At 48.6% G+C, this 11,224-nt stretch overlaps 1 protein-coding gene across 2 annotated transcripts in view; it reads right to left on the reverse strand.

The window, feature by feature from the left end:
- The window catches only part of OXNAD1 (oxidoreductase NAD-binding domain containing 1), a 51,915-nt gene that overhangs the window by 16,542 nt on the left and 24,149 nt on the right, over positions 1-11,224 (reverse strand). For both annotated transcript variants that reach the window (XM_010856712.1, XM_010856711.1), the window contains one exon: positions 8,669-8,775. In XM_010856712.1, coding sequence (XP_010855014.1) covers positions 8,669-8,775 — 107 coding nt within the window. The remainder of the gene's footprint in view (positions 1-8,668; positions 8,776-11,224) is intronic.

Here is an 11,224-nt window from a genome sequence, read left to right on the forward strand (position 1 = left end):
ACAGGATTTGATTTAGGTCATACCTGAATGGTCTAGTGGTTTTCCCTACTTTCTTCAATTTCAGTCTGAATTTGGCAATAAGGAGTTCATGGTCTGAGCCACAGTCAGCTCCTGGTCTTGTTTTGCTGACTGTATAGAGCTTCTCCATCTTTGGCTGCAAAGAATATAATCAATCTGATTTTGGTGTTGACCATCTGGTGATGTCCATGTACAGAGTCTTCTCTTGTGTTGTTGGAAGAGGGTGTTTGTTATGACCAGTGCATTTTCTTCGCTAAACTCTATCAGTCTTTGCCCTGCTTCATTCTGTATTCCAAAGCCAAATTTACCTGTTACTCCAGGTGTTTCTTGACTTCCTACTTTTGCATTCCAGTCCCCTATAATGAAAAGGACATCTTTTTTGGGTGTTAGTTCTAAAAGGTCTTGCAGGTCTTCATAGAACCATTCAACTTCAGCTTCTTCAGCGTTACTGGTTGGAGCATAGACTTGGGTTACTGTGATATTGAAAGGTTTGCCTTGGAAACGAACAGAGATCATTCTGTCGTTTTTGAGATTGCATCCAAGTACTGCATTTTGTTGTACTCTTTTGTTGACCATGATGGCCACTCCATTTCTTCCCTGAAAGGCTGAAAATTCCCCACCTGAGAAGAGAAACAAGGCAAAGATGTCTGCTCTGACCAATTCTACTCAACTCTGTACCAGACATTCTAGCCAAGGCAATTAAGCAAGAAAATGAAATAAGAGGCATCCAGATTGAAGAGAAAGAAGTTGCAGATGACATAACATTATATATAGAAAATCCTAATGAATTTACTATAAATACAGGAGAACTAATAAACAACTTCAAATAAAGTTGCAGAATATAAAATTAATAATAAAAACCAACTGTATTTCTACCCACTAGCAATGAACAATCTAAATGTGAAATTAAGAAAAAGTCCTATTTATAATAAAGTAATAAAATAATTGGGAATAAACTTCACAAAAGAAGTGTAAGATTTATACACTAAAAACTACATTACTGAAAAAAAATCAAAGAGATCTAAATAAACAGAAAGAAGATCTAAATAAACAGAAAGGCTTCTTATATTCATGGACTGGAAGACTTAATATTAAGATGGCAATAGTTCCCAAATTGATCTACAGATTTACTACAATACTTATCAAACCCTAGCTGGTCTCTTTGATAAGTTGATCATAAAACTGATATGAAATTCAAGGAGCCTAGAATCATCAGAATAATCTTTAAAAAGAAGAATAAATTTGGAGGATTCACACCTTCTGATTTCAAAATTGCTTTAAATCACAGTAATGATGACACTGTGGTACTGGTGTTGGGACAGGCAGGTGTCAATGGCAAAAGGCTGAGAATCAAAACATAAACTTCGTTTTACGGTCAACTGATTTTCAACAAGACTACCAGCACAATTTAATGCAAAAGAAGAGTCTTTTCAGTAAGTGGTGATGGTTTTATAATAATCTATAAAGGAAACAGACTCTGAAAAAGAATAAACACACACACGCATATGACTGAATCACTTTGCTGTACACCAGAAACTAATACAACACTGAAAATCAACTATACTTCAATTAAAGAAAAAAGTGCTAGGACAAGTGAATAGTAACTGGAAAAGAATAAGGGTGGACCCCGACCTCGTACCATATACAAACATTAACTCTGGTTAGATCACAGACCTAAATATAAACAGTAAAGTTACAAACTCAGACTTACACAGGAGTAAGTCTTCATGGCCAGCTACTTAGAAATGACACTAAAACACAAAGGTCACAGAAAAACTGGAGAAACTAGACTGCGTAAGATGAAAAATTTTATGCCACACACTTATGTGTTGTACACACCATCCAGACAGTTAAAAGATGACCCTTGGAATGGGAGAAAATATTTTTGAATCATGTATCTAACTAGTAATTTGTATACAGAATATAGTAATAAAAAGAAAATTCAAAACATGGGTAAAGGGGGCTTCCCTGGTGGCTCTGTGGAAAAGGACCTGGTCTGGGAAGACCCCACAGGCCAAGGAGCAACTAAGCCTGCGTGTCACAACTCTGGGCCTGTGCTCTAGGGCCTGGGAGCCACAGCTCCTGAGCCCACACACCCTGGAGCCTGCGCTCCACAGCAAGAGAAGCCCCAGCAATGAGAAATGCACGCACCACACCTGGGAGCTCCTGCTCCCCAAAACTAGAGAGAAGTCCACACAGCAACAAAGACCCAGCACAGACAAATGAATAAATAAGTAAAATCACATTTCACAAGTGGGCAAAGGATTCGTACAAACATTTCTCCAAAGATGACACATAAATGGATAATAAGTACACGAAAAAATGCTCAACCTCATTTGTCATTCAGTTCAGTTCAGTTCAGTCGCTCAATTGTGTCCGACTCTTTGCGACTCCATGAATTGCAGCACGCCAGGCCTCCCTGTCTATCACCAACTCCCGGAGTTCACCCAGACTCACATCCATCGAGTCAGTGATGCCATCCAGCCACCTCATCCTCTGTCGTCCCCTTCTCCTCCTGACCCCAATCCCTCCCAGCATCAGAGTCTTTTCCAATGAGTCAACTCTTCGCATGAGGTGGCCAAAGTACTGGAGTTTCAGCTTCAGCATCATTCCTTCCAAAGAAATCCCAGGGCTGATGTCCTTCAGAATGGACTGGTTGGACTTCCTTGCAGTCCAAGAGATTCTCAAGAGTCTTGTCCAACACCACAGTTCAAAAGCATCAATCCTTCGCGCTCAGCCTTCTTCACAGTCCAACTCTCACATCCATACATGACCACTGGAAACAGTGTCAGACTTTATTTTTTGGGGCTCCAAAATCACTGCAGATGGTGATTGCAGCCATGAAATTAAAAGACGCTTACTCCTTGGAAGGAAAGTTATGATCAACCTAGATAGCATATTGAAAAGCAGAGACATTACTTTGCCAACAAAGGTCCGTCTAGTCATGTGTCATTAGGCAAATGCAAATCAAAATCACAATGAGCCATTAATGAATGTCACACTCACCTGGACAGATGGCTGATCAAAAAGACAATGGCAAGTGTCAGGATCTGGAGAAACTGGAACCTTTGTACATTGCTGATGGGAATGTAACATGGCCTTGCTACTTTAAAGAACAATTTGGCAGTGCCTGAAAATGTTAAGATGTGACCAGCAATTCTACTCTGAGGTATATACTAAAGAAAAAAGAAAATATATATCCACTTAAAAATATGCACACGAATGTTCATAGCAGCATTACTGATAACAGCCTGAAAGTTCCAAAACAAGCTAAATGTTCACCAATTGATGAATACGTAAACAAAGGCGGTACATTCAGAGGATGGAATGAAGTACTGAAACATGCCACACTCAGATGAGCAGCGGAACTGCGTTAAGTGAAAGAAGTGACATTGCTCAGTCGTGTCCGACTCTTGTACCCCATGGACTGTAGCCTGCCAGGCTCCTCTGTCCATGGCATTTTCCAGGCAAGAGTACTGGAGTGGGTTGCCATTTCCTTCTCCAGGAGATCTTCCTGACCCACGAACTGAATCCGGGTCTCCCGCATTGTAGACAGAGGCTTTACCATCTGGGCCACCAGGGAAGTCAAAGAACTGAAAGAAGTGAAGGAAACTAGTCACAAAAAAAGACCACATACTACATAATTCCATTGACACAAAATGTCCAGAATAGGAAAATCCATAAAAGACAGGAACTAGAACAGTGGGTGCCTAAGGGTGAGGATGGGAAGTGAATGATATTCAGGGCAGAGTTTCTTTCTGGGATGATGAGAATATTCTGAAAGTTGACTGGCTGATCACCGTACAATTCTAGAATATACTGTGAATTCAATTCTGTGAATATACTAGAAATCACTGAACTGTACCCTTTGAATGGGTGAATTTTATGATACGTTTATCTTGATAAAAAGAGTTTCCTGAATGTGAAAAAGAAATCAACAAAAACTCTCTTGCTGGCATTTGACCACCTACACTGAATAGGCTGACGCAGCCTCCTAAATCCTGACAGTCTCATGTCGCCTTCTTCGCTCCTAAGCACGCTCCTAGAGTGAAGAACTCTTGTGAGTTTCAAGCCATCAATAACTGCACGCCACAAACTTTTTTTGGGTGAGAGTTCTAGAAAATGCAATAAATCTAGTCACATACCAAGGCAAGAGAAATTTACTACAAACTGAGACCACAGAAAATTCCCATCCCCATGTCCAGGAGACTCATCTATCCATAGAGCTGTTCCTCAGCCATCGAAGAAGGACAGACAGTATAATTAAAAAAGGCGACAGTCATCCCCAATGTCCTCCCCTGATCTGATCTATGGCCTTAGAGGCTGTTCTCTTCTCAACTCTGGCCTTAGGTCCCTGGTCATTTTTCAGTCTTAGAAAACAAGTTCTGGGCAGGAAGGGCTCCAGAAAAGGTCCCCAGGTTATTTCTGCCCGTATTTACTTCCTTCTTTCCCATGAATGATTTCCCTTCCATTTCAGACAAGATACAAATTTTAAAAGACTATAGTTAACACTTACTAATACCGTTGCTATATGCTTTCAGAAAAGAGGTGAATAGCATTTCCATAGCGTCTGTGTTTAAAAAAAAATTAATCTCTGAGCTATTTTTGCTGCTTTATTTCCTGAACGATAGCACCCTCTGCTGCTTGACGTTGATAGAGACCTTTTTCTCCAGTAACTGAAGGGGAATCCCTCTTCTCTAGTAACTCTGGAAACCCTCCACCTTTAGGAAAAAGGACTCCTTCATGAAATGCTACAGAAGAACCTCATCTGAATAGGCCTAAGAAAATATGCACAATACATAGTTAGTAAAATATCTTTCCAAGAAAAAGTAAGTTTTAGACACACACACACTCACGCACACACCCCTGTTAAAAATGCCGTCCTTTGCAGCGAGTACATGAAGAGCAGAGAGAAAGGGCCTGGTTCTGCAGCGAAGCACGCATGTCCACATCTAGGGTGACACCGGCAGCCCTGTCCCGCCACAGGGCCCAGCACACAGCAGGCACACGGGCCACAGCCGAGCAAACGCGCTTCCCCGAGATCCCCACTCTAAGCTGCCCGACTCAGCACACACGACAGACAGCCTGTCTGCCGACCATGCACAGGCACGGAGGCTGGTGCTGGCAGTAAAAATGCAAGTCTGTCTTGGCTCCCACCCTCACAAACCTCCCTAATGGGAGGAAGATTAACCTGATGGCTCAGCAGGTAAAGAATCTGCCTGAAATAAAGGGGACACAGAAGACCCCTTGGGTCTGACCCAATCCCTGGGTCAGGGAGATCCCCTAGAGGAGGAAACGGCAACCCACTCCAGTATTCTTGCCCGGAGAATGCCATGGACAGGGGAGCCTGGTATGCCACAGTTCAGAGGGTCACAGAGAGTCAGACGCGACTGAGCATTAGCGTGAAAGAATCCACTTGGGAGAGAGAAGGCGGCGTCACTTGAGATGCGTCTGGAAGCTCTCATGCTTTAGCGCAGACTCCTGCGTAGCTCTAACATGTGATCCTGATTTTATCAGGGAAATACTAAGACAGCTACCGCATTTTATTTTTTAAAAAAATCTGCTTGGGGGTGGGTGGGACATGCAGAGGGGAGGGGAGGAGAGGAAAAAGAAGTTAATTCCACCAGAGATGGAAGAATCAGGAAGGACTTCACAGAGGAGTCCTGAAAGACAGCGCTCATCAGACAGGCCGTGGAGGAGGACACCATCTGCAGGGAGACTCCCAGGAATGCGGCACCGCCTCCACGTGGGCCTGAGTCGGGGCTGCGGCGCTGCCGTGCTTACGTTTGCAGTGCAGCTGCCCCGCTGCAGGCGGGGGAGAGTCCTAGCTCTCTAACCTGGCTCCTCTCACCTCATTACCCCGAGCACTTTCAAGCATGAAATCCTGTTATCACATATGAAGTCAGAGACACAGCCTGCCCCACTCAGAAACGCGTCGCCTGCTCCCTGGTGTGTTCTGCCCACAGCCCGGGCGTGCAGCGGGCACCAGAGGCATGTGCCTGCCCACTCCTAGCAGGCCGGCTGCTCTTCCCACAGCAGCCTCGGTGCACGGGAGGCTGGCGAGGAGCTCAGACTGTCCCCGGGACCTCAAAGACACTCCTCACAGAGGACCTCACCAGCACAGATGCTCTCTGACGGCCTGAGCAAAGCACTGGCTACAACAGACACCCAAAACAAACGCATAAAGTAAACATCAGGCACTGTGCCAAATGCCTGACATATCCTACAACACCGAAGTGTTACTCTTTCCTCTTCAAGGACATGGAAACCGAAGCCCAGAGCAAAAAGGAAGCCGCCCACCATGCAGAGCCAGCAGGTGGGAAGGCAGAGTGGCAGACTGGGAGCGAGACCCAGCCCCTGGGATGGACCCGCCCACAGCACCGACACCCCGGGTACACTGAACCTGGCAGCCCCGGGCACTCATGGGCAGGGGGAGACTGTTGGGGCCGCGTCCAGCTCCATCCTTCCCCCCTCAGTCGCGGGAGTTCCAAGCAAGGTCCAGAGCAGGACTCCCCAGGGAGCTGCGTGCTAAGCTGTGAGCTCCTGGTGGGAGAAACCCAGAAGGTTCAGTCCTGCTCGTGCGGGAAATGGGTCTGAAGGAGTTCTCCCTTTCTCTCTGGATGGGATGGTGTGAGATCTGAGAGCTGTCTCCCAGTACAGGAACCCCAGCAGCCAACAGCCCCGGAGGACCATGCCTGGTCTAGGCTGGGAGTGTCCACCCGAGGGTCAGGGCCCAAGGCCGCAGAGCGTGCACTTGCACACTCAGAGGCGGCTCTGCGCCTCCTCTTGGAGTGTGGCAGGCATTGGCGGGGGCCACCAGTCCAGAGTCCAGGGACGAGGGGTCACGGCCCAGCGGGCGCCCTCCCCCTGGCTCCAGCAGCTCTCCCTCCGACCACTCCAACCCCGTGAGCACACAGCAGCCCCCTCCTCTCTCCCCTCAAGTGCCACGTGGGGTGACGGGTGAGCCAACCATTTAAGAGAGCCTGCGAGCAAGCCACCCCAGCGACAGTGCCAACGGAGCAGTGCCCACCACCTTGGTAACCACCAAGTCACACGGCCACAGGGCTCACAGTGTCCAGAGCCACACGGAGAGGCGGTGTTAAGGCAGCAGCCTTCTCAAGAAGACGGTCCAGATGCCAGGGACGAGGGACTGACTCGCCTGGCAGGGAAACACGGACCAGCTGGAGCTGACTCCCACCCCACGCCGCCCTCTGTCTGCCATGCACTGAATCAGCGCCCGCCTGGACGGGGCTACCAGAGCCATTCAGTGACACGGCATACGCGGCACCATGCTGAGGAGTCTTCCGCTGAGGCTCACGGGGAGACCCTATTTCTGTGCATATCACTAGGAAATGATGACGTTTTCCTACCATGCTCGCATGCACACCGCGGGAGCAGCAGGATAACCAAGGCACAGGCTCTGTCATGGGGACACCGGGGTCAGAGTCGGCACCATTCCAAGCGGAAGGCACACAGATAACGGCGTGCACAGGGCACAAACGCCTCCCCAGAAGGGAAACGTGCAAAGACAGATCCTTATACTCGAAGTCCGTACTGTTCAACGCAATAACCGCTAAACCAGTTTTGAAGGGTAAAAACGTTGCCAACCCCCCCTCGAAACAGCCCAAATGCACTTAATATGTATCACTGAACATGTGCAAAGATTGCAGTAAATTGCTTCACAAGCGCAAATTATTGCAATCAGCATCTTGTTTTCTGGTTCTAAATTCAAAGCAAACTATTAACACAAGCCTGCTAACTCTTGCTATTATCACACATCCTCCTCCTAACAAAACCACATTTCCAGATGGACTGCCAAAATTAGTCAAGTGGCTCCTAAGAAAGACGACCAAGATTGACATGCCAGAAACTCATTTAGAAATGAAAGCTGGATTTAAATAAAGGAAACAGACACCCAAACACACCTTTCCTAAGGAAATACGGGTTGTGGTCTTTACTATCCAACTTCCACAGCTGCTCAGTGAGGCCCTTTACGGGAACACTGGGACAGCTGGGCTGCTCCCGTGTCAGCATACTGACCAGCCCTCGGCCATGAGCGTGATGCGGGCTGGGTCCGATCTGGGGGGAGCGTCCTGCTAACAAATTCAGCAAAAGCTATTTCAACTCAACCCAGACAAGGCGTGAAGGTTGCAGAATTCAGGCGAGAGGGTGGGCACCTCGGTGACAAGACTGGTTGCCGTAACCAGTTTCAGACTTCTGCGTTTACTAGCATTTGACATAAAGGCTGATTTTTTAGAAATGTATCCACCCCCAGCAACACATAAGTGAAGCAAAGGAGACGACTGCAGTGCATTCTATCGGCAGCCAGGCCTGCAGAACAGAATCAACTGTCAGATCTGTCGGGTCCGGACTACGACTAGCCGCTCTGTCTCCCTCTGGAAAACTCAAGGCAGCAACGTTCATCTACGGCTGAGAGGCTCCCGGGCTCAGAACCAAGGTGGGCCCTGAGGCTAGGAAAGGAATCAGGTTCTCCATGCCAGAAGAGGCTCAGGCTGAAGGGAGACACCCTAGAATTCCTCTTCCCGGGGAGAAATAGCAGTCACAGAAGTCCTTCCAAGAAGGAAAAAGCAGCTCTGGTGTCTGACATCACCTGGACCACACATGCTGAGGAAACAGAAGAGCCACTTACCACTGGCCGGCCTTAAAAGAAAAGTCTTTATCGGCGACAAGCAGGCGGAGCCTCTTCACCGATGGGGACTCGTTAGCCACTCCACACACCTTGGCTGCCGAAACGACCTGGAACCAAAAGATGATGCTGGCTGAGGTTAGGGGCACTCAACTCAGAAACAAACTCGCTTTCTAGTAACTGCATTTTTTTTTTTTTTTACTCTACAAAGATGTGGTTTTCAAAAACTGCAAAACAAGGTAAAGCATATTTTGCTTCAGAATTCTGCCTACCACCAGATGAACAACTTTCAATTATTTTGGGAGACTTGCTATCATACTCACTGAATTTTATTCTGCGTATAAAAACTGTCTCTTACGGGGACTGTTTAACAAGTGCATGTTTGCCGAGTGTGCAGCGTGCACCAGCACCAGGCTGGGGGCTCTGAAAAGAGCGGTCCCCCCGCCAGCCCCGTGAGGCCCTGCCTGCAGCCTGACTGCTCCGGAGCAAGCACGCTACCGAGCGCCACGGTCAGCCGCAAGCCTGTGTTTGTCCTGAGCCTGCCTAAGTCCAAGTCACGCTGACTTCAGAAATGAAAAGCAAACACTTAGAGACTTTGTGTTGAGCAATTCCGAACAGGAGACTGTGTCTCTGTTGACTCTAACAACAGACAACAAATTGGACGTGCACTCCCTGTGTTTTTGTTTTCTGCATTTATCTTTTCCAGTTCATTTTTATTGTATTTTACAAGATATAAACGGTTCACAACCTTCAAACAGCAATGAAAACAGCCTTTTGCTACAGGTCGCTGGAGAAGCACTGTTTTAAATGACGTGTCTGATCTTCAGAAAACTCTAAAAAGGCCTGAGTCAGGCCCTCTTCAGTCCAGTGTCATCCATGCCCCACATTCCTCAAGCTCCACATGGTTCTACTTCCAACACCTGTTTCTTCCGCCTTTGGGTCTCTCCTCCTCCCAGAGCTGGGACTTCTTCACAACAGGAGAGAGAAGACAGTAAGGCTCCCCTCCTCCTACTGCTTTGGGCTCCACTTCTGGCAGCAAATCCCACCAGAAGCTGGCGTCCAAATACAGACTTTCTGCCTGTGTTACCTGTTCCACTCCACCAGGGGGGGCCCCGGGGCTTGGTCAAGGTCAGGGGGCCTCTCCTCCTAATGAGAGTTTCAGTTCAGTCGCTCTGTCGTGTCCGACTCTTTGCGACCTCATGGACCGCAGCACACCAGGCCTCCCTGTCCATCACCAACTCCTGGAGTTCACCCAAACTCATGTCCATCGAGTCAGTGGCGCCATCCAACCATCTCATCCTGTCGTCCCCTTCTCCCGTCTTCAACCTTTCCCAGCATCAGGGTCTTTTCCAATGAGTCGGTTCTTCACATCAGGTGGCCAAAGTATTGGAGTTTCAGCTTCAACATCAGTCCTTCCAACGAATGTGAGCTCATCCAGCCCCTTTTCTCCAGTAGGACCAAGTCTAGTCAAATGAGCAGTGGGAGACAACTCCTAAAATTCCACAGGAAAGCTCCAGACGCTGGTGGTCTCCCTGACCGCAAAGCACCTCTGAAAATGTGCTGGCTCTCTCGTGCTCCCGTAAAGCCCCGCCACTGAGGACCTTTCTTGGCGTTCTCACCAGCCCTCTCTCCTGTCCCTGAGAGCACGTCGGGTCGGCTCTGCCCTGCGGAGCCTCTGCCTGCACCTGTGACCCCGGCCCCACCCACTTTGCTGAAAGGCTGCCTCACTCAGCTCCCACCAGCCTTCCCCCACATCCAGCCTGCCCCCCAGACCCCCCAACTAATCAGACATGATGCCCGATGCTAGCAGCCCGTCCTCAGCAGCTCAGCCAACAAGAGGAAGCAGCAGAGGATGGCTGTTTGCAGCCAGGGTCCCACAGCCACAGTGCAGCTGCCGTAGCCTGGCTCCACCACGGGCCAGCCGTGTGAGCCCGGGCGCGTGTGTGAGCCCAGCCTCTCAGCTCGGTGACAGGAACAGCGTTCATGCAAAGCCTGTGTGAGTAACACTGCTGCCCTGAGTAACTGCTCAGTAAGCATTTACTGTAGCTTACTACACTAATGGTGACGAGTCCACCAGTACGTATCTGCTATTACAACGCAATCTTACACTCGATCCATGCACCACTGCACAGGTCACATCATCACTGCCACCACCCAGGGCCTCGAAGACTGAGCACCCAACCCCAGGGGGCGGTTCTCATGGGCAGCAAGCACGGTGGCCTTGGAACCACAGTCTCCACGTTACTTTGCTAGAACCAACTTAAAAGCCATACTGTCTTTATTTTGGAAATCCAGCCTTTAACCCCAGAATCTACTGATAATCTTCTATCCAACAAAACCTTCCCTGCCCCCGTGACGTTCTCGGTGCCCATGGTCACCGGGCTGCTGCCTCCTGTGACTTCCCCCAGGGCTAGGGGGCATCTTCTCCGACAACCAAACTCAACGCCCTGCCTCAGTTCTCAGCCTCCCTGATCTCTCTGAATCGGACACTTACGACTTCCTCTGCACATCCCGAGGCCTCCCCCTTGCCTGGGACATGGGACACGGAACTCCCACCCC

The sequence above is a fragment of the Bison bison genome, unplaced genomic scaffold (assembly GCF_000754665.1).
Source record: "Bison bison bison isolate TAMUID 2011002044 unplaced genomic scaffold, Bison_UMD1.0 scf7180017864374, whole genome shotgun sequence".
NCBI lineage: Eukaryota > Metazoa > Chordata > Mammalia > Artiodactyla > Bovidae > Bison > Bison bison.